The sequence below is a fragment of the Sus scrofa genome, chromosome 3 (assembly GCF_054392235.1).
Source record: "Sus scrofa isolate SSC_HxYL_T2T_F1_AM1 chromosome 3, Sscrofa_HxYL_maternal_Yorkshire_Landrace_v2.0, whole genome shotgun sequence".
In the NCBI taxonomy this organism is placed as follows: domain Eukaryota; kingdom Metazoa; phylum Chordata; class Mammalia; order Artiodactyla; family Suidae; genus Sus; species Sus scrofa.
Genome location: NC_139385.1, coordinates 65578753 through 65602461, shown reverse-complemented (window position 1 = coordinate 65602461; position 23709 = coordinate 65578753). Strand labels below are relative to the sequence as shown.

Here is a 23709-nt window from a genome sequence, read left to right as displayed (position 1 = left end):
CGCTTTGCCACCCAGCCCTAAGTGTCCAACGAGGGGTATGGCTTTTTTAACTCAAATTCAGAGTGCTGCATGCACAGAAGCCTGGGGCCCAGCACCTGTATTTTACAACTCAGAGCGCAGATTTCTACTCAGCGCCTCCTGTGCAGTCCTGAAAGGGCTAAGCACTTTTGCAAATAGGGATCGCGTGGGCTCAACCAGGTGAAAGTACTTTCGCCTTTCCGTTTTTGTCTGTTGTGAGCACTGCTGTATGGACAGAGCCTAGCATAGTGCCTGGTATATAATCCGCTCTCAACGTCGTCGCTAAAAGGATAGTGAACGAATTCCAGGCAACCCAGCATTATTGTTAATGTAATACTGGATCACTGAAACGCATTTCTATTTGTGTTCCTGGGCCAAGACCTCCCATCCGATCTGGTCCGCAGCCAGAGAAACCGCCTCCACACCGGGTATCTCCCCACCTGACCCAGCCGTTCGGGGGCCGAAGACCTGCCCTAATAAGGCAGCGCGGGGAACTGGATCCGGTACTCGGAGGCAGACAGTAGGAGTGTCCTGCCTCGCACATGCGCACAGTTTCTGCGCCCGTTTCTTGAGGAGCGGGCGCAGGCTCAGAGGAGAGCGTTCTTCCTCCCTGGCTCCGCCCCGGTGGCTCCTGCGGGGCGGGGTGAAGGCCCAGCCGGCGGCTGCGCGCGTGCGCGGAAGAGAGCTGAGGGGCGGGGGCGCCGAGGCCGGCAGGGCTTGAGCGAGCTGAGACGATGCAGGTGAGTTAGCCGGTGGGTCGGGGGCGACGTTTGGGGGTTACGGCCACTCGTTGGCCCCGCTGGGTCTGCTGGAGGCGGGCTCTCCGGGCTGGGCCTGTGGGAAGCACCGGGCGCCGCGGCCTGGGGAGGCCACGCGAGACGAGACCCGCGCAGGCGCAGTGTGGGATGGGCGGGCGTGGTCCCGCGGGTCCCCACCCCGTCTGTCCCACCCCCAAATCTCGTTTGCGGGGCTGCCTTTCCTTGAGGTCACCTGGGGCCTGTGAAAGACACCCGGGGTACCACCTGGCGGAGTTACGTCCTCCGTGTTACCTATCTCAGCACCTGGGAAGGTGTGTTAGGACTCCTTGCGCGGATAGAAGCTGAACCTTGGAGGGGTCCCGCCTGGGAGTCCGAAAATGTAACAGTGGCGGGACCCGTGTTCCTGAGTACATCTAGGGCTGGGTGAAGGGTGCTTTCACCCTCTCCCCGCAGCATTGGTGTCCAGGTTCTGGTGCGCTCCTTTTGGACCGGGGGCTTCCAGAGCTCAGCCCGAGGGTTCCACTACCCAGTTACTTTCCGTCAAGAATGTATAGAACCAAATCCCCCGGGTTGGGGTGTTGTTCTTTTATGGTATGAAGAATTTGCTAGTGGAATTTGACTAAAACCCAAGGAAAATGAAAAAAAAAAAAAAGACACCATGGACATGGATGCTCTTATGAGAAAGTCTGACAACTGAATTTTGTCACTTTTGAAAGACCCTCCTCCAAAGGTCATTCTCCTGCCTCCCAGATCTCGCTGTGGTCATGGATTCTGATGAACTCACCCCTTACTCAGTGGCTGAAAGGCAGTGGCGTTAGTATGGATTTGGCTGGGGGCTGAAGGGGGTGATCATCTCCAAAAACAGTGTCTCTGCTACCAGCCTGACACTCAGAGATGGTGGAAAGGAAGCTCCATGGCTTCTCTGGCCTGCTTTTTGTTCCCTGTCCTTCAGGTCCCTGCTTAAAAGTTTCACTTCTTTAGAGGCCTTCCCTGACCGCCCTTTGAAAGGATTCTGTTTGTTTTTCTTTTGATATATCTCAGCAAGACCCAGGAGAAGGAGCTGGGGCTGGAGCCTGGTTATGCCGGTGCCCTTTGCACAGAACTCCTGGGTTTTGCATTCCAGACCAGGTCCATAAGCCGGGCTCCTGCCCCCCCCCCCCCATGCAAACCAGAGTTTGGGCAGCTGGGTTGTGGAGCTGAGCACCCACTTTGACATTGACGTTTCTGACCTTTGATCCTGGTAAATTCGACTTGTTCCAGTCTGGCAGTGTCTTCCCAAAGGCCATGGTTCTCTGAAGCTTGTGAGGATTAACTAGGTAGATACAGGTAAAGGGCTTCAAAGAGGCCCAGGGCTTAGAACTCAATAAGCTTTAGCCATTGTGAGCTCTTCCACGGGGTCTCAGATCTTCCTCTCAGGTTTGGCCGCTAAGATTCAGTCAGGCTCCCTTCCCTCTGATTCTCCTACAGCCAGTCCGGACTTTGAGATGCACGATGTTTCTGCATCTGGGCCCTTTGCACATGCTGGTCCCTCTTCCTGGAAGGGAATTTCCTAGGTTCTCACTCCTCTGTCTGATTCAGTTGCACTCTCCAGTCCTGGTTAAATGTCACCTCTTCTGGGAGAATTTGTCACCACCCATCCTGTGGGCTGCAGGCCCCTGTAACCCTAGCTCAGCAGCCTGGGGCTCATTGCATTTGCCACAGTTTGTAAGCTGTCTCTTTGTATATTTAATTGTTCATTGCCTGTCTCTTCCTCTCCACTGTAAAATAGGTGACTTTGGCATTCACCCTGCTTCCCTGCCACCTCGTACAATAATTTATATAGAGCAGGTACTTAATATCTGTCAATTGAATCACTCCGGGAGTCATTAATGAAAATACTGAACCAAAAGCAGGTCAGAGCCATGACATCAGCATTGATACCAGCCTGCATGTCAGGTCCTGACTTTTACCCCCAAGACTGCCTCTTCGGTGGAGGTGAGTGAGGGGAGTGGAGGACAGGAAGATTGGCACAGGGGCTGTGAGTCTTTTGACACTTTTTCAGATATAATTTGGTTTGAATTCCTCTTCCCACCACCTTTCCCATTTGACCCTTTGCCCAACATGGTGCCCTCCATAGGGGACCTGGCACTCACGCTGTCCTTGGTCCACCTGCTCTAGGACCCCAACGCAGACACTGAGTGGAATGACATCTTACGGAAAAAGGGCATCTTGCCCTCAAAGGAGAGTTTGACAGAGCTGGAGAAGGAGGCGGAAGAGGAGGAGCAGCAGGCCCTTCAGCAGTCCATCGGTGAGCTGTTCGTGTTCTTTCTTCTTTGTCTGGTGAGGAAGCAGCTTGCTAAGCGTCTGACCACATTGGGAGAAAGAGCCTCTGAGCACAAGTCGGGAACCAGGGATCGGCCTGTTGGCCTGGACGCTGCCTCTGGAACCTCTGTTGAGACATGGGACATATCTGGCTTCAGTTTCCTAGGCCTTCGAATTAGGGGGACTTCAAAAGCTCCCTCCGTTTCCATAGTTCTTTGTGTCAGATGAGCACATGATAACCCTGAAGAAAAGGTCTGAGTCTTGGCTTTCTGGTCTGGGATCTGATTTGGAGAATGTCATGGAAATCTGCTCAAAGGTTTAGTGTTTGTGTTCTCCTGAGCTTGTACTGTATTATCTTTGTGGCTTGATTGAGAATATTAAAATAGATAGCTTGATTTGGGGAAGCATGAGATGTTTGCTATGTATGGGGTCAAAAGAGGGCTTTTCTTACATGTAGCTCTAACACCTGCAACAGAATCCCTTGAGGTGCTTGTAAAAACAGCAACACACAATCCCTACTGATTCAGTCTCCCAGGATGGCCTAGGAGTCTGCATTTTGTTTATTTTTTGTCTTTTTAGGGCTCCACCTATGGCATATGGAGGTTCCAGGCTAGGGGTTGAATTGGAGCTGTAGCCGCTGGCCTACCCCGCAGCCACAGCAACATCGGATCCAAGCCCGTCTGCGACCTACACCACAGCTCACGGCAATGCCGGATCCTTAACCCACTGAGCGAGGCCAGGGATCGAACTGGCAACCTCATGGTTCCTAGTCAGATTCATTTCTGCTACACCACGATGGGAACTCCAGCATCTGCATATTAAACCAGTGCTTCAAAGAGTTTCTGATTCACACCAAAGTTTGAGTACCATTGGTCACAGGGGTAGGATTTTTGTCCCTCGTTGACATGTTAGAGCTACTTTAGAGAAGGATTTAGTACAAACCATTTATCCAGTGGATGCTTACTGAGTGACTTTCTAGGTGGTGGGGCTTTAGCTGTGCAGGGCCAGACAAAACTCCCGGTCCTCTTGGAGCTTACATTCCAGCAGGAGAGACAGACAGCAAGTGATTCATATGTAAAATGTGGGAAATGAGGCAGGAAATGGGGGAAGGGGGTGGGCAGAATTCTTCATCAGGTCATGGCAGGCCTCACTGGATGTGACATTTGAGTCAACCTGAAGGAGGTGAAAGAAGCAGGTGAAAAGTCATTATGGACCTTGTTGGAGAAGTTGCCAGGAAGCCAGCAGTACTGGAAGACGGTAGGAGGAGGTTCAGAGAGACAACTAGGGGTCAGACCATTTAGGACCATATAGCTTCTAGTTCGGATGTTGGCTTTAATGCCTAATGAGGTGGGTGTCATTGGAGGTTTGAACAGAGGAAGGATGTGTCCTCCGAGTGGACAGCACCATCCTTTTGTTGCCTGAGTGTGGGCTGGTGGGCGGGCAAGGCAGGACCAGCCTGGAAGCTGCTGCAGTGGAACCACTGGCAAGTGGTACCGTTGGCTTGGACCAGTGTGGCAGGTGTGTTTTGATGGTGGGAGTGCAATGCTGTGGTGGAGAGCGGCTGAGTCAAGGGTGACTGAGGGTCTGGGCTTGAGTGGCCAGAAGAACGGCGTGACCATCCATGAGGCGAGGAAGGCTCAGGAGGAGCCGGTTTGGAGAGAAGATCGGGAACTGTGTTTGGGGCATAATCGCTTTAACATTTTTTTTAAGGCAGAGAGAGGTGGTAAGTGAACTGCTTGTTTTCTCAAATATGGGAAGTACAGGACCTCGGAGGCCTGGCTCTGGGAGTTGTCAGCATATTGGTGGTGTTGAAAGCTGGGAGCTGCAGTCACTGAGGGAGTGGGTCTAGATTAAGAAGGAAAGGATCCTTTGTGCCATATATTAGATTCAGATGTAACTGATATCATATGGTATTTGTCTTTTTCTTTCTGACTTACAAACTGGGTCACCATGCTATGCAGTAGAAAAAATATATTAAAAAAAAAAAAAAAGAAGAAGGAAAGGAGTCCAGTGAGCAAAGGATCCAAAGGAGGGGCAGCCGTTGAGGGAGGAGGGGTGGCCTGAGGAAGATGGAGATGAGGCCCTGATAGGTCCAGTCATGTGTGCCCGTTGGTGTAGAACACAGAGTCATAAGGGACCTTGATGAGAGCAGGTGTGGGTAGTGATAGGTGGGAGTGGGGGGGACAAAAGCCTGATTTGGTGTCAAGAAGCAAGAAGGTTAATGGCAGTAACAACAAAATATAGATTATAGGGTTATTATCCCCCCACCCCAGCCACACCTGTGGCAAAAGGACATTCCTGGGTCAGGGATTGAATCTGCAACTGTAGCAACGCTAGATTCTTAACCCACTGTACTGATTCTTAACCCACTGTACCACGCAGGGATCGAACCTGGTGCCTCCACAAAGACCAAGCAGGTTAATCCACTGCACCACAGTAGGAACGCCCAAAATAGAGATTTTTATAGCAGTTGATTAAAAGAAAAGATAAGGCTGCCTGCCACTCACAAGAAAAGGCCAGGGAGTGGGTGATGATCCCTTTAACTCTAGGGAAGATGTGCTGGGGGGCGGGGGCAGCACTGACTTCTCCAGAGCATGAGAACTGTCGTGTCTGACCATGTATGTCTGTGCTTGAAGGTCAGGCAGGTGAGCACGGGAAGACAGAACTCTTTTGTTTTATAAACAAGGGAAGCTTCCCATTCACGCCTTTGTTATTGGGTGGATGTCAGAGACCAGGCCTGTAGAGATCAGCACAGTTCTATCTTTTAAAACACCCTCTACTTCTTATTACTAGTGTAACACCTTGAGTACTTTTTTTTTTTTTTTTTGTCTTTTTGCCTTTTCTAGGGCCGCTCCTGTGGCATATGGAGGTTCCCAGGCTAGGGGCCTGTTGGAGCTGTAGCCACCGGCCTACTCCAGAGCCACAGCAATGCAGGATCCGAGCCATGTCTGCAACCTACACCACAGCTCACAGCAACGCCAGATCCTTAACCCACTGAGCAGGGGCAGGGATCAAACCTGCAACCTCATGGTTCCTAGTCGGATTCATTAACCACTGAGCCACGACGGGAACTCCATACCTTGAGTACTTTTTATTTTGGTTTCGGCAGGCTGGAGGTCTTTGGGTGTTGCCTGCACTTCTTTAGGAGAAAAGAGAAGGGGAAGAAACCAGAATGCATGCTTGTTCATCTTCTGATTCTTTTTTTTTTTTTTTTTTTTTGCCAACGCAATGGTATTCAGTGAAAACATATGAAGACATGACTTTGGAAGAACTGGAGGATAATGAAGACGAATTTAATGAGGAAGACGAACGTGCTATCGAAATGTACAGGTTAGAGCCGCTGAGAGGGACTGCTTGGCGTTTTGTGTGGCACTGAAATGTGTGCCTTTGAAACATTAATAAACCTGGCAAATAAATCAGTCAAGTTGGACCTTGACAAAGGTTGCTCTGTGTGTGTATATGTAAGCGTGTAAGATGTCTCTCTCTTCCTCCCGATGTGCAGGCAGCAGAGACTGGCTGAGTGGAAAGCCACCCAAATGAAGAACAAATTTGGAGAGGTTTTGGAAATCTCAGGAAAGGATTATGTTCAAGAAGTTACCAAAGCTGGTGAGGGCTTGTGGGTCATTTTGCACCTTTACAAACAAGGGTGAGCTGATCTTATGACTTCTTTAAGTGTTCATTTAAATGTACATCTTGAAGATCTCAGGCTTATTCTGCATAGGGGGATTTTTTTTTTTTTTTTCCTTACTAGTGTTTTATGTGTTTATGTTGTTGGTTTGCCCAAACCCTACTGCCTAATTGCCTAATTTTTGTTTTAAGACTTTCCAATTAATATGTGTGACGAAGGTGAATATCTTTTTTACAGTATAACAGGAGAGATGCTTTTTTTTTTTTTTTTTTTTTAAACTGTGATTGAATTCCTCCTTTATCCCTCTAGAGAAACTGGCATTTCACGATTCTGTGCAGTGAATCACCTGGTAGATGGCAAGGGTGACCTGTGTGATAATTGTCCATCGCAGTAATGCAGCATCTCTCACCTTCAGGTCTCCTCTCATCCTGTATAGTCTGGTGCTCGTGTAGGAGTTTCTTTCGAGCCAGAAACACTTCCTGAATCACACATTATAAATCTTGAATGTCCTCTCATATAGAAGAGAAAAACAATTATCTTTCACATTGGAGCTGTTTTTCTGACTTATTGTTCGGCCAAATTAAGTTGGACTTTAAGAACCTTGCCTGAAAATATTAGATGGTTTTTATTTTTTTACTTTGAAGTGATTTTTATTTTTTTCCATTATAGCTGGTTTATAATGTTCTGTCAATTTTCTACTGTACAGAAAGGTGACCCAGTCTGTTTCTAAAAAGAATGTTAGTTCGTCTTGGTTCAGCAGAGTCAGTTGCTAGATCATGATGAGGTTTTATGTGGGGCAGCAGGGTAGGTGAGCTTTATTCCGTACAAATGCAGAATCACAGTTGCCTCTCTATTTTATAGGATTCCCCTCTGTGCCCTGATAAATCAGCACTTCAGTGGGCTGGCCAGGAAGTTTCCTGATGTCAAATTTATCAAAGCCATTTCCACAACCTGCATACCCAATTATCCTGATAGGAATCTGCCTACAATATTTGTTTACCTGGAAGGTGATATCAAGGCTCAGTTTATTGGACCGCTGGTGTTTGGTGGCATGAACCTGACCATGGATGGTAAGGACCTCTGCAGTGCATGCGAGAGATGGCGAGGAGATGCCTTTGCTGATGAGAGCATCTGTTTCTTAGATACACGTTAGCTTAGGACTTATCAGCTTCATCTTTGCTACTGTGTGAGTGGTTATCAAAAGGGAAGAAGCACATTTCATCTCATCTCAGCTGAGTCACTGGGGGGCAGTTACATCTGGGCTCTAATAATTCTTCATTAACAGGGGGCACCATGGACTTTAAAATACATGTGTTTATGACATATTTTACTTGTCCCTATTGTTGAAGATGTTTCTTAGTCGTAGCTCAAGATCACATCATTCATTTCTTGACTTTTGTTTTGTTTTGTTTTCTTGGCTGCATTCATTGCATATGGAAGTTCCCAGGCTGGGGGTCAAACCTGTGCCACAGCAGTGACCCTAGCCACTTCAGTGGCAACCGTGGTTCTTTAATCCGCCAAGCCACACAGGATCTCCATTCATTTCTTGGGTTTTTTTTGGTTGTTTTTGTTTTTGTTTTTTTTTCCTTTTTAGGGCCACACCTAAAGCAGCATGTGAAAGTTCCCAGGCTAGGGGTCGAATTGGAGCTGAAGTGGCCAGCTACAGCCACAGCAATGCCAGATCTGAGCCCTGTCTGCGACCTACACTGCAGCTCATAGTAATGCTGGATCCTTAACCCACTGAGCAAGGCCAGGGATCAAACCCATATTCTCATGAATTCTAGTTGAGTTTGTTACTGCTGAGCCACAACAGAAACTCCCATTTCTGTTTAATTCACATGAACATATTAGTGACAGATGCTTATACAAACACACACATATAAAAACCTTTGTAGAAATATCTTGAGTTGAATAGTATCTTTTAAATTAAAGTTTATTTCCAGAGTTTCTTGGTGGCCTAGCAGTTAAGGATCTGGTGTTGTCACTGTTGTGGCTTGGGTTCCGTCCCTGGCCCAGGAACTTGTGCATGCCACGGCCAAAAACAAAACAAAACAAAACAAATCAAATTTATGGAATTCTGCCTCTTACCTCCTAAAAGGTATGTCTTCTTCTTCTTTTTTTTCTTTTTCTACCTGTTACATAAAAAGGTGTTAAAACATATGTACACATAACATGAACAAGAGAAGCAGAGGCCTGCGGGCCTCCTAAGTCGCATTCTTTATCTCTTTAGTGCAATGATATGTCCAACTATGCTTTAGTTCATAGTCTTTAAAAATACGTGTTAATGTATAACTTTATTTACTGCTTTATATAACTTTATGTGATGTATTAAACTGGGTTAAGTTTAAACATATACATACATACATACATAGACCCACATATATATTACATCAGTTATGCATTATTCCAATGCTCAGAGGCAAATGGCATTTCAAACTAAGTATGTGCCTACCTCTTGTTTTGGTCTTTGCACATACCGTGAGGGGAGAGAGGTAGGTGTACAGTAGTCATTATAGTCTTTATTTTTAGAAGGAGTCTCCTTTGAGTGTGAGTGAACTTATAAAAGAATGATTATTGCATATAAATGAATAACATTAAATACATTCACTTACACCTATGTATGCATGTGGATCTAAATATATTCCTAAAAATCAGAAATCTTAAGAATTTTTTTTTAAATTTGTTGTTTTTATAACATTGGACCAAAGGACCTTGCACTGAAAATACCGGTGTTATTCATCTCTATGGAGCACCTTGAATTAATATGGCTTCAGTAAAATTGGCTTTCACATTTTAGCAGAAGTTTCCTAATTAGTAGAGCTTCAATTTAAACTGGGCTGTTTCTTGTGGACTCTCTCATACAGCCCCTCAGTCTTCTCTGCATTGGAAAACATGTCACCTGATTTTGTCTCACAAGATTTCACACCCATGTGACATTTCACTGACTATAAGAGCGTAAAATATAGGAACTAAGCCTTTAGTCTCTGATTATTTTCTGACATTAAAAAAAAATTCTTAGTCCTTGAAACAAATGTATCAGTTCCAGGATGTCATCCTCATTGAGCCTTTGACTTGAGCAGGTTGAGGTATTGGATATGAGGTTCAAGAATTTCCTTTTGGAGTTCCCATCATGGCTCAGCTAACAAACACGACTAGTATCTATGAGGATGCAGGTCCAATCTCTTGTGGCCTCACTCAGTGGGTTAAGGGTTTGATGTTGCCCTGAGCTGTGGTGTAGGTTGCTGACCATGTCTTGCATTCCACATGGCTGCGGCTCTGGCGTAGGCCGTCGGCTGCAGCTCCCATTCAGTCCCTAGCCTGAGAACCTCCATATGCCCACAGGTGAGGCCCTAGAAAGACAAAAGGAAAAAAAAAAAAGGAATTTCCTTTTGTTAACTAAAATTAGGTGTGCTGATTAGATTGTAGGACTGTGAAAAATAAAATTAGTTTTACTGATTAGATTGCAGGGCTGTGAAAAATATTTCCTTCACATGTTTCATGCTGATTTCTTTCCTCGGAAATCGTGCATGTCCTTAGAAGATCGGTTTTGTCTTCGTCTTCTAGTTTAGTTATCATGTAGGTTCAGATGTAGGTAACATCTCATTTGATCTTATCTTCTGAAAACGTGTTTGAAGGTATTTTTGTTTTCCTTCTTAAGGGTCTGATTTCCCCCTTTCTTCCAGGCGTCTTATGATTATGGCCCACGAATTAAATTGTCTTCAGATGTTGATGATGGTACTGTCTGCTTAGAAGAATACTGGCTTGATGGGCCCGAGGGAGAGGGCCCTGGGCAGACCGTGTGTTAAGCCATTTGCTCTTTCTGTCTGGCAGAGTTGGAGTGGAAACTGTCCGAGTCTGGAGCGATCAAGACGAGCCTGGAGGAGAACCCTAAGAAACCCATAGAAGACATGCTGCTTTCCTCGGTGCGTGGTTCCGGGCCTGCCAGGAGGGACAGCGATTCTGATGATGACTAAGGCTGCGGCCCTGGTAACTCGCTGAACTTTCTTGATAGGACAGATCATCTGAATTTTTTTAAAAGGGAAAACTAGTAGGAATTTATATTTTGGCTTTTAGCCTTTTATAATTATGTTTCAGAAAGAATCATTGCCAGGAATCCTATTAAACTTTTTGGAACTCTCTTTTTAAATTAGTAATATTTCCTTTAAAAAAAAACAGCTATTGGTCTGGCAGGTGTCAATGTTGTTCCTCACTTATATTTTAAGTGAGCTGTAAAACTTCAGTATTTGTTCCCATGTAAGTATAAAAAGAGAAATATGAAGTTTTTTTTTAAAATAATAGAATAAATTGCACAGTGGAACAATTGCAAACTAAGCTTTGAATTTGTATATATTTTTTAAATTTTTTATAAAAGTAGCAAGGATTATTAACTCAAGTAAAAGGGATGATTGGAGTTTCTGCTGTGGCCTAGTGGGATTGGCAGCATCTTGGGAGAGCTGAGACACTAGTTCGATCCCTGGTCCGGTACAGTGGGTTAAGGATCCGGTGTTGCCTCAGGTGCAGCATAGGTCACAGCTGTGGCTCAGATCTGATCCCTGGCTGGGAAACTCCACGTGCCATGGGGTGGCCAGAAAAAAGAAAAAAGAAAGGAATGATTGATAGGAAGAAATTTTAGTATTTATACTATTTAGAAGAAGTAGTCAATAATTTTTGTGAAACAAATAGTGTCTCATCAAAGCACTAGCTAAAAGATTCAAACTTACTGCCATTTGGGGGAAAATATTTTTCCTGGTTAAAATGATTTTTTTTGTCAGGATATTGAGATGTTAGCTGACTTCAATGACTATAAAAAGCCACCTGAAATTCTTTTTTGGAAATAAATAGGTATAAGCCCGCAGGTCAATAAACTGTATCTCAGTCAGTCAGTAAAAAACATAGCAAGATGTTTTCTGAGCCAGAGTCTTCTCCGCTTTTATCACTTCTTGTCTAGTTGACATTAACAGAATAATTAGGGGAACTTTTATTCCCTGATACTTGTGTTGAAGGACGCAGTCATCAGTGCTGGCTGGAACCTTAAAAATCTGCACGGAGTTCCTTCAGATGATTGTAATTTATTTTTGCCATAATTCCAAGAATAACAAGCAGCTGTGACCCATTTTATCTGTCAGAAGTGTCTGTGTCGTGACTTTGTTTTTCTACACATGAGAGCCAGCCCTGCTGATAAAAACACACTCTGTGTCACAGTCTACCTCGAAAGGTTTCTCATGAAATTTTAACTGCAGGGTTGAAGGAAGCTTGGTCAGTTTTCTTGTTTGTCTGCTGGTCCCCTGGGTTGTGGGAGAGCTGCCTTCGCATTTTCTGTTGTCGGCTTACGTTAGGGTGAAACTCGGTGGAGCAAGGCATGGCTGCTGCTGCTGGCTTTGCCTAGAGCTGCAGAGAGCAGCCCCTACCCCCACCCCCCCCCCCACCAGGGAGAGGCCTGCCTGAGCATGGTGGGGGCTGCATCCAGGGGATAGTGGCAGGCTTCATTCTATTGCGGAGCCCACGCAGGATGTCACTTCCTCTCCACCTTGCCGATTTGATCTGTGTTACTGTGAAATCATAGCTCTAGGTCAGACCAGGGTACTTGGTTTGACCTCAAAAGCTCAGGTGTCTATGGACTTGGTTCATGAGCCCTGCCTGGCCACAGGCTCCCAGACCCCAGCAGCCTGTATAGTCATGTGGACTGAACTTGATCTTAAAAGAGAGATAGAGCAGCATCTCTGTCCTAAAATTAGTGCTGTGATTTTGACCTTGACCTGCAAGTTTCTACAGGTTGGTTGACTCTGGGAGACTTCTCTGTATTACTTACCATTAACTTCTCTCTGTTTCATTTGGAGCATTTGCATTGTGACAGAGGTAACACCACTTGGCCCTGAGATACTGAGTTCTCATGCCACAGCAGAAGCCCACAGTGACCAGAGAAAACGGGCAAGAAAGATCTGGAGAGTGTGTCTTTTGGTGTGCAGAGGAAAGGGTTGTGGGGCTGCAGGTCATGCGGGTGCTGGGTGACCCTTTCTTCAGGGACTGGTGAGAAATGGGCCAGACAGTTGGGATAGTAAGTGACTGGGAGACGTGAAATGCAGTAAGACTATGGAGTCGCCCTGCAGGATCTGTGGGGGGTGTCCCAGGAGCCCATGCGGTGTCCTCAGATGCTTGAGTCCCCTGCAGCCAGCCCTTAGGTGCAGAGTGTTCTCAGCCCATGGTTGGTTAGAGCTGCCGATGCAGAATCGGCAGACCCAGAGGGCCGACTGTATAATCACATACAGTAGATTCTTCCTTGTTTCCTGTATTTTGTTGGGGGCGGGGGTGCATAAAGTTAGGGCGTGTGCACCTCCCTCACTGCAAACCCAGACTGATGTTCCCATATGCCAGGGCTGCAGCCAGAGCCGCTTCCTAGGGCATCTCCTTACCAACGTGCCTCAGAGATGTGCAGCAGGCCCTTCACGAGGAGCAAGAGGCTGCTGAGAGTGCCGTCCTCTGCCCCTAGTGCCTCAGTGTTTCATCATTTATCACTTCAGCTTTAAATTCAGTTTGCTTACATAATAAGCCAAATGTCTTGTGACTGTGTCACCTACTTCAGAAACATCTTCCTTTGAAGGTGATTTTTGTCCTGCTTGTGGAAACCAGCTGTTACTCATAAACAAACACCTTTTAACAGGTGGATTGCAACACACATTCTTGATGTTTATGTTCACACAGTCGATGTTCTGGGCTTCCACCCTCCACACACTGCCCCTACCGGGTGACTCCAGCAGGAGTTCCCTGGGTCCCATCTCACTACCCAGACCTGCAGGGGCCTTGTCCTCTTCTGTGCATTCAGTCTCCATGGAGCTGGGTGTCCTCTCCATGCCTAAGCCGACCCTCTGTACCTCTGACCTCGTTCTCTCCCACATTCTTTAGGACTTTACTCCAGTAAATCATCACCTTATTTCATCTCCTTTGGTGAGGGGCCTCACACAGTTGTGTTCGGGCCCAGGGGTGGAGACTGCTGCTCCCTGCCAAGGACCAGGACAGTCCAGCTCTGCTCAGAGCAAGGGGACCAGCTGAAGGATTAAACTCCCAGCCTCCTCAGGGCTCCGACTTGCCAGAGGGAGGTGGGCAGATGCTGGCTGGGAGTTCTGGGCAGCCTTCTTAAGAGGGACAGACAACTGGCAAGGGCCCTTTTGAGTTTGACCCCCTCTGCCTTCTGACCAAGGTGCAGCTGCGAGTACAGCCTGCCTGGGTCGAAGGGTGTGCCTAGAGAGCCAAACCAGTGACAGTGATGTTCCTGACGATGCTGTGGAGCCGCTGAACCCAGCTTTTGGCTGTCCTCTCTGGACTTGTGTTACCAGGAGAGAAGGAACTTCATCTTGCTCTTCAAAGCAGCGTTTGCATCTCCCATTAAAGCCCCCTGCCCATCAGCAGTCAGAACCACAACTGTTTTAAGCTTTCGACTCCCCACTAGCAAGTTGCTCAACAGAACAGAGCTGGGTCTATTCCCTGCCTCTCTGTCATTGTCATTGCCTGTCAGTGACTTTGTGAATCAGGCCAGAGCTTCCAGTTCCACCGTGGGAAGGACCACATACACTGAACAGCCCTCCTGATGATAACTCTAGAGTGGCGGATGAAACCTTTTTTGAATTTTCTTAAATGTGCCGCTGAGCTGTCTAGAAAGGAATTCATCCTCTGAGGCTGAAAACGAAGTGAAAGCGGGACTGCAGCAATATCAGTGACCCTCAGCCTGTTCACCCGCTGGGGCATGTCCCACATCTTCATGATGCCGATAAAGGACTTGGGGACAGGTGGCAGGAGGTAAGCCTGGTGAACTCCTGCAGGGCGACCCCCATGCAGACAGCTGGAATCCCAAAAGACCACTTTCCATCTTGCAAGAACCTGGCCCTGGTTGGAAGGGAAGAGGACACAGGCATCCCTAAGCCTTCCCTCATATGGGTGTGAATTCTCGTGCTACAGGTGGTCTGAAACTCTCAGGTCAAGTTCTTAAAGAAGGTCCTAAGTTGGTAGTGCCCCTGGGCTCAGGGCCGAAGCCACTGGCCATCCATGCAAGAAGATTGCAGCTTTAATTTAGCCTTTGAACACTCCACAGGGATGTGAGCTCAGAGTCACAAATCACAAACCCACAAATCCAGGACACCTGTGATAGGGCATTCTGAATGACAGCTGGCAGAAAATGGTGCAGCCATACTGCAGAGATTTAGTGCACTATTCAAGACAAAAACACGAGTACCTTTAATACATGTAAATAAAAAGTGTCAAGAACAAGAATTGCTATATAAATCCCTTATTTAAAAAAAATGGAAAAAAACCTGGAAAGTATAACTAAATCATTACCTTGCAGGGAGCACAGAGTAACAAGTAGATGCAAAGAGAAGAGTACATGAAGAGATATGGAGGAAGGGAGACTGAGGAGGTCAAGCATGTCAAAGGAGAGTCTTGGGAATGGGTGATATTTGGAAAGATGAAGGGAGGTTTTCCAGAACAGATCAGCACTCAGATTCACAAAGCTGTCCGTATTTGAAGTGTGTTAAGTGAAGTCAGTCCACACCATAGATAGGGAGTCAGACTGCAGAGTACTGGAGAAATCAGTAAATGCACCGAGAACAGTCAGATGACCTACGATGTGGTAAGGCTCACTGCTTTCTCAGGAGCAGCAGTGAAAGCAGAACGCTGTCAGAGTGTCTATGGGCCAAGAAGAAACACTGACAGAACAAAACCATGAAACAAGGATTGTTAATACCCAGTGAAGCTCAATTTTAGGAATGAGGATAAGAGACATTTCTGAGATGTGGAATGAGTACAATTACCATCAAAAGGCTCTCACTGAAGGAAATTTAGAGGATTTGCTCTGTGCAGAAAGACACTGATGAAAGCTCTGAGATTCAAAAAAGCATAGTGACCAAAAAATTTATGGGGAAAACTTACGGGGAATGAATGTTGACTTGACAAAATAATATGAATAATGTCCTATTTATGGCATTAAGATGAAATAGAACTGAAAAATAGGACAAAACAGCACACAAGTCAAAGGGGACCTAATTGGGGCTTAAATGTTCATGAACCCTTAAAAAGTATTTAAGAGGTTGTCAAGGATGTAGTTAAAAATACCTTATTCAAGAAACAGTAAAAGACAAAAGTATATAGTTTTAAAAACTGTGTCTAGGGATGCTTAGTTAATTCAGTAAAGGACTAGATTGAAGATTAAAGAGAAACAAAGGGCAGAACCATAGTCCAAAATATGATGCTACAAATACATCTAAACAAAGCATGATAAATGGGTGACACTCTTATGCTTTTACCATGTGGCCCTTCAGTCATGATCCTAGGTATTTACCTAACTTATTTGGAACTTAGATCCACCCAGAAACTTGTACATAAACATTTATAGCATCTTTGTTCATGAAGACCAAAACCCAAATAACTACAATGTCTTATCAATGTATAAACAAATTGTAATTTGATGCAATGGAATGTCATTCAGCGATAAAAAGAAATGAGCTACCAAGCCATGGAAAGTATGGATGCAGAGTGAAATAAGCCAGCCTGAAAAATGTGTCTATTCTAATTATAGGACATTCTGGAGATGGCAAAGCTACAGAGATGCTAAAAAGAGCAGAGGGTTCAAGGGGGAGTGTGGGAGAGTTGAACAGGTAAAGCACACAGGGTTTTTAGGACTGAAACAGTTCTGAATGAAACAGTAGTGGCAGAGAGAGGTATGACAATATGCATTTGGTCAATACCTGCAGGACTTTACAGCACAAAGAGTGAATCTCAGTGTATGCCAGTTTTAAAAAATCACCTAAGGAGTTGGGATACATGGATGGAATACAGAATGTGACAAAACAATTAACTGTACCACACATCTCTGAAAAGACTTCTCAGAAGGGGTTTGGGTAAAGGTGCTAATCTAAGTAACCTTAGAAATGAGTGGCATTTGTAAGATGAAAACAAAAGGCACTGTAACTCTGGTTGGTAATGTCTCACATTAGTATACATGATAATTTCTCATGTTGATAATTTATCACGTTTTAACAATTCAGATGCTGCTCCAGTATACTAAACAGTTAAAATAATGGCTAGCAGATGGTGGGAGCCAGGTTTCTTATTCTGAGAGGGTGAGGTTGTGGATAAGCTGGTGGGGTAGGGGGAGCCTGAGTGATCCAGGTGTCATGGATTAAAGAGGGAGGATGAACTTGTGTTTAGTTTAACCACACAGGTGGTTACATATTTCAGTAGTGCAAATACATAGACTGGTAAATACATTTCCTTGTTCTCTCAGTTGAGAGGGCTTAAAAGCACTGTAGCAAAGACCACACCTACCATTCCCTAAGAAAGGAACTAGAGCTCTTTAGAGAAGTGGCTGGTTCTAAGCTGGAGCAGGAAATAGACAAGATCAGCCTGAATCATCTTTTAATGCCAGAAAGTAGAGAAGGATGGTTTCAAAACAAACCCCCAAACCAAGGAGTTCCTATTGTGGCTCAGCAGTGATGAACCCAACTAGTATACATAAGGACATGGGTTTGATCCCTGGCCTTGCTCAGTGGGTTAAGGATCAGGCGTTGCCGTGAGCTGCAGTGTAGGTCACAGAGGTGGCTTGGGTCTGGTGTTGCTGTGGCTGTGATGTAGGCCAGTGGCTACAGCTCCGATTCAATCCCTAGCCTGGGAACCTCCATATGCCGCAGGTGTGGCCCTAAAAAGCAAACAAACAAAAAATCAGAAAACCACAATAATAGGAATGTGTTGAAGAGGTGCAGGAAGTCGCTGAAGGATTTCCTAATGGCTGAACAGTTTTGAACAACAGAATCAATATTGGATTCCAGTCCTAAGTATAGAGTATCCATGAATCCATACTGGCAGGTGATGGCATAGATTAACAAGTGCAGGAGAAGAGGCCATCTCCCTCACAGAAGTATGAATAATTTATGTAGATATTCTGCACATACGATATTCCACTTTTCATGACTTGTGCATAGTGGCTTCCTTGCAGGTATGCAGTGTGGAAGGAGCAAGGAGAAGCTTTCCAATGCAGAAAGCTGGTGAGCTCTATCAGCCAGGTAACCAAGGTCAAGGTCACCAGTGATAAGGCATGTTGTTGGTATGGCCCCTGGATATGATGGGATGAAAATTATACAAAGTAAACTCTGTAGTCTTTCCCAAACCCATAACTGTGCACAAACATCTGACGAGTCTCAAATGAGGGACCATCTATAAAACAACTGACCAGAATGCCTCAGACCTGTCAAGGTTACTAAAAACAAGGGAAATCTGACTACCATATGACCCAGCAATCCCACTCTTGGGCATGTATCCAGACAAAACTTTCTTTGAAAAAGACACATATACATGCATGTTCATTGCAGCACTATTCACAATAGCCCAGACATGGAAACAACCTAAACATCCATTGACAGATGAACAGATTGAGAAGATGTGGTATATATACACAATGGAATACTACTCAGCCATAAAAAAGAACAAAATAATGCCATTTGCAGCAACATGGATGGAACTAGAGACTCATCCTGAGTGAAGTAAGTCAGAAAAAGACAAATACCATATGATATCACTTCTATCTGGAATCTAATATATGGTACAAATGGACCTTTCAACAGAAAAGAAAATCATGGACGTGGAGAACAAATTGGTTGCCAAGGGGAAGGGGGAGGGAGTGGGATGGACTGGGAAATTGGGGTTAGTAGATGCAAACTATTGACTTTGGAATGGATAAGCAGTGGGATACTGCTGAATAGCACAGAAACTATGTCTGGTCACTTATGATGGAGCATGATAATGTGAGAAAAAAGAATATATATATGTATGTGTGACTGGGTCGCCTCACTGTGCAGTGGAAAATTGTCAGAACACTGTAAGACAGCTATAATGGAAAAAATAAAAATCATTATAAAAAATAAAATAGATATTTGGGCTAATGAACTTTTATTGCTTTTGTTTCTACAAAGCAACAGTCAAATTATTAAAAATATGCATTTTAAGGAAGTTATACAAATTTGTTTAAAATGTTAACATATGATTGTAACATTTATTTTTTAATTAAGTGTATTGGTTTAAAGTTTGATTGTGGCTAACACTTTGCTATTTAATAAAAGACAGGAGGAGTCAAAAAAAATTAAAAAAATAAAAAGGGAAATCTGAGAAACTGACACCCTGTCCCCCCCCAAGAGGTGTGACTACTTAATGTAGTGTGTCCTGATGCAATTCTGAAACAGAAGAACAGAAGACTTCTGGCTAAAGTATGGACTTGAGTTAATAATTATGTATCAGCATTGATTCACTAACTGTAAAAAGTGTTTCCTATGAATTTAAGATGTAATAAAATAGAGGAATAGGGTGCAGGGCATTTGGGTACTCTCTCTACTATTGTAATTTTTCTGCAAATCTAATACTATACTAAAAAATAAAGGCAATTTTTAAAAAATGTGGTGCAGAAATTCCCATTGTAGCTCAGTGGTAACAAACCCGACTGGTATCCATAAGGATGCTGGTTCAATCCCTGGCCTTGCCCAGTGGGTTTAGGATCCAGCATTGCCATGGGCTGTGGTGTAGGTCACAGATGAGGCTCGGATCCCTTGTAGCTGTGGCTATGGCTGTGGCTGGCAGCTGGAGCTCCAATTCAACCCCTAGCCTGGGAACTTCCAGATGCCACAAGTGCAGCCCTAAAAAGACTCAAAGTGATGGTTCATGAATCACATCTAAGCCAAAATTGTAACTAAAGTAAGAAAGGTGGTGCTTGTTTCTTGTTGTCTGTGGTAAAGTGGTAGCATTGAAGGGCACAGGTCTGAGTTCGGGTCTGCCCAGGGGCAGAGTCCAAGGCAAGGGCTTGGGTGCAGAGTGAGCAGCTCTGGAGGCAGGAGAGAGGAAAGGCCAGCATGAGGGTGAGAAGCTGCGGTCAGTGCTGTGGCAGTGGGAAGTCTTCCTGTAGAGCCCTCTAAGAGGCACACAACGCTGTCCATCCACAGAGGGGGGCTGGTCATTTACCTCCCAGTCCTGGCCCCCACTGCTTGAAGGCTGCTCCCCAGGGAGTTAGTTCTCATGCACTTCTGGGCTGCAGCTGCACAAAGGCCAAGTAGGTGTATGTGCCTGGAGGAGGGACCTGGCCAGACATGCTGTGTGTGCCTTTTAGGTGGAATGCTGGAGGGTCAATGCCAGTCTGAGCTTGCCTGGAAGTTTGTTCTACTTTATATGTTTAAGACACTTGCATAGACATATTCAAACATAGATTTTTGTCATGTATCACTCTTGCATATACATAAAAAAGAAAACAGAAGCAAAATAAATTAGTTAAGATAATCCTAAATGTCTTGCCTTGTTCTGCTGGTTTTGATGCTGGCACTTCCTTGATCCTACCAGAAGGTGGCAGGCAAAACAACCTGATCCCTGTAGCTCCCTGGCCAATAGCTATTGCTGGATGTACTGTGACCTCAGATAGTTAATAAAAAGTTGTAAATAAAAAGTTGGATTATTAACAGAATCTTTTGCCATTTTGTAAATGTTACAGAAATGAATAAAAAAACTGCAATAGTTTGTTCTATGCCTTGGATTTAAGATCCCCAAATGAAATAGTGTAACACACACACACACACACAGTGGCAAGCTGGATTGGACTGGATACACTGTCACTGCAGTAACTAAATCAAAGTCAGGATAGCTCTGTCATTCCCCTGTTAGCCCCCTGACTGACTTTGAGTTCCAAAGCTTTTCTGGTTCTGTTTAGGCTTCCCAGTGCTACTGGAAAGAAAATGGGGGAAGTGCGTACATTTGGCTGTTGTATTTCTTACTATAAATAATGCAGTTCTCAAACTCTGTACTGAGGTACCCCAGATTCCCGCAGAATGTCAGAAAGCAGGACATTCTGAGTTATCAAGGGAAACACACAGCAGTTCTGCACATGCATCCAACACTGCAGGAACTGCTCGCTCCTGCCACCTTAGCTTGCACTGCCCCTCTCTTGATGATGCCTTGTCTTTCTAAAGCTGGGTTTTTGGCAGTTGCTGTGGTAAAAACAGGTACAGCTCAAAAATCAACATGGAGCAGGCAGTGAGCTGGCAGTGTCAAATTCCAAGGTGGAGACAGTATTCAGTGCCCAACAGGTATTCACGTCGCATTAGTAAGTAACAGAATAAATTTATTTTTCTTTCGATTTTCATGTATATATATACATGTATTGTTTTTCAAATGGTTGAAAGTTTTTAGGACATACATGCTTAAGTTGTTTGGCCCTAACTAGTTAATAAAAGAAACTGTTAGATACTTCTTTTGGCTTGGGGGCACAGTGAAAAAATGACTGAATGGAAGTTTGGAACCCTCTAGTAAATCAGCGTTCTATTTTATTATTCAATCTGGGTTACAGTACTTGATGCAAATCCATTCCCGAGTCTTGGCTACTTTTAAGTGAAAGGATGATCTTGAATGTGTCAGCTGAGGACCACACCCTGCAAAGTACCCAAGGACCAACCTTCGTGAAGTAGACAGCTTCCTCTCTCTCTCCCCAGCTTTCTTTTCTTTTCTTTCTTTCTTTCTTTTTTTTTTTTTTTTTTTTTGGCGTTACCCTCAGCATGCGCAAGTTCTTGGGCCAGATATTGAACCTGAGCTCCAGTAGTGACAATGCTGGATCCTTAACCAGGCCACCAGGAAGTTCCAGAAGCCTCATCTCCATCATCACCAGCAGGAAGCACAGAGCTGGTAGCTTCTCATGATGCCATTAAAGTACCTCAGTTTTCTCATCTGTAAAAAGGATCCAGACCAGATGGTTATTGTGAGGATTAAATGAGCTAACATTTGTAAAGTGCTTAGGACAGTTTGCTGATGTTTTATTGTTGTTGATGTTGTAATAATAGTAATCACCATCACCATCCGAAGTGGCATTTTTCCCTTTTTAACCACCACAGCTGTGGCTCATGAAGGTTCCCAAGCCAGGGGTCAAATTGGAGCTGCAGCTGTGACCTACACCACAGCTCATGGCAACACTGGATCCTTAACCCACTGAGTGAGGCCAGGGATCCAGCCTGCATCCTCATGGACACTATGTTTGGCTCTTAACCCACTGAGCCACAATGAGAACTCCTGCAACAGCATTTTTAAACTCCTAGAGGCTTTGGCATCATGGCAGATTTGCTTGGTACTAGTACTAGTGATTCTAAACTGGGCCTCACGTGACCCAGAAACTTTTTCAGTAAGTTTGTTGGTACAATTTGGGAAGAATCTTAAATTAGCACCTTTAATGTTCTTATTTGGGGAACTTCATGTCGTTTTCTTTCCTTTTATGCTCCCACCATTACACAATCCCTCTGTGTAACCTATTTTTTCCTCTGCTCTTTTATACCTTACTTCAAATGTGAGGAGACACCCATTTCTCTCTAGATTAGCTTTACTTTCCTGGTGTGCTAGTGAGTAAAAGTCTCAGTACAGAGCAGATGAGGTTTTTATGTTGTGGTTTTTTTTTTGTTTTGTTTTGTTTTGTTTTGTTTTTTGCTTTTTAAGGGCTGCACCTATAGCATATGGAAGTTTTCAGGCTAGGAGTTGAATCAGAGCTGCAGCTGCCAGCCTACACCACAGCCACAGCAGTGCTGGACCCGAGCTACGTCTGCAACCTACATCACAGCTCATGGCAATGCCAGATTCCCCACCCCCTGAGCAAGGCCAGGGATAGAACCCACACCCTCATAGATACTAGTTGGGTTTGTAATCCTCTGAGCCACAATGGGAACTCCCAAAGGCTTTTTTTTTTTGCATTGATTTTTTCACCCTTTAAAGTCTTTGCTGCCTAACAGTTGTGTGATCTCAGACTATTCCTCAGTGCTCTGAATGGATGGATGCACCTGCTCAATGACGGAAATGGCACCCACGTGGAGGGAGGGCCATGTGCTGGGCTGTGTAGCCTCTGGACTCCCCGTTCTCTTCCAGGATCCCAGCTGTGGATTCTGTCAGAATCAAGTACAGCTCAGAGAGGCCTATGTGCACCCTCCCAGCAAGGAAGGCGAAGACCACTGGCTTCAAGGCACATTGTCCACTGTGTTGGAATGTGTCGGAGACAGGGCCATCAGCCAGCAGGTTGGGAAGCAGGATCCAATTCCCTGAACTTGAGAACTCCCACAGAGGCTTCTTATTTAATCTTTCCTCACTTTCCTCCGAATATCCTAACGCGGATGCTCAGCCAGACACGGTTTTGGCTGTGAGGGGTCCGGAGAGAGGGAACTTGCAGTGTGAGTGGTTTTTATGCTTCAATCAGTGAACAATGGATGGGGTCGAGGCAGATCTCTTCAGAATGAATCTTGAGTCAGATGGGACCTGCTGTTCTATGGATTCTGTAACCCGTTAATGACTCACATCAAACAGACACGGTTCCTCCTGGCATCCCCCTGTGTTTGGGACCTTCCATAGTTCTTATCTTGAGCCCAATAAGCAGATCATTTATGAAAGAAAAAAGGAAAGGCAGGAGAGAGAGAAAGAAAGGGGGGGGGGAGAATCCGTGCTGTTTGGAAGCCCTGTGTTGGCAGCTATTTTTAACTTAATGAGGTTATTCTTGTCTTTTGCAAATGGCACAATAGGTAGGTAAGAAACTTGGCCATTTGTTGTGTGTGTGTGAGAGAGAACCAATTTAAACTTTTTTTTATTAAAGTATAGTTAATTTACCATGTTGTGCCAAGTTCTGCTGTACTGCAGAATGACTCAGTTACACATACACAAACGCATATATATATATATATGTTCTTTTTTTATATTCTTTCCCGTTGAAGTTGAAACGGAAGATCCCTGTGCTCTATAGTAGGACCTTGTTTTTTTTATCCATCCTATATATACTGGTTTGCATCTGTTAACCCCAAACTCCCCGACCATCCCACTCCGTCCCCCTCGGCAACCACAAGTCTGTTCACTATGTCTGTGAGTGTGTTTCTGTTTTATAGATAGGTTCATTTGTGTCATGTTTTGGATCATACTTTATGGCTGAGTAGTATTCCGTTGTATATATGGACCACATCTTAATCCATTCAT

The 23709-nt window shown here is 44.9% G+C and overlaps 1 protein-coding gene across 32 annotated transcripts in view; it reads left to right on the top strand.

Annotated features, from left to right (window-relative positions):
* The first annotated feature begins 698 nt into the window (after nucleotides 1-698).
* PDCL3 (phosducin like 3) overlaps nucleotides 699-23709 on the top strand; it is a 185631-nt gene continuing 162620 nt past the window's right edge. For 30 of the 32 annotated variants that reach the window (XR_014841404.1, XR_014841401.1, XR_014841403.1 and 27 more), the window contains exons 1-6: nucleotides 699-758; nucleotides 2934-3063; nucleotides 6317-6407; nucleotides 6580-6723; nucleotides 7567-7775; nucleotides 10537-10692. Coding sequence is in view for 2 of the 32 variants with exons in the window: in XM_085018656.1 (XP_084874782.1) it covers nucleotides 753-758; nucleotides 2934-3063; nucleotides 6317-6407; nucleotides 6580-6723; nucleotides 7567-7775; nucleotides 10537-10679 (723 nt within the window). In the remaining 30 variants the exon portion in view is untranslated. Of the gene's footprint in view, nucleotides 759-2933; nucleotides 3064-6316; nucleotides 6408-6579; nucleotides 6724-7566; nucleotides 7776-10536; nucleotides 11831-13900; nucleotides 18614-23709 lie in introns of those variants that run through there. The other 2 variants (XM_085018656.1, XM_003124899.7) reach the window with 2 other exon arrangements.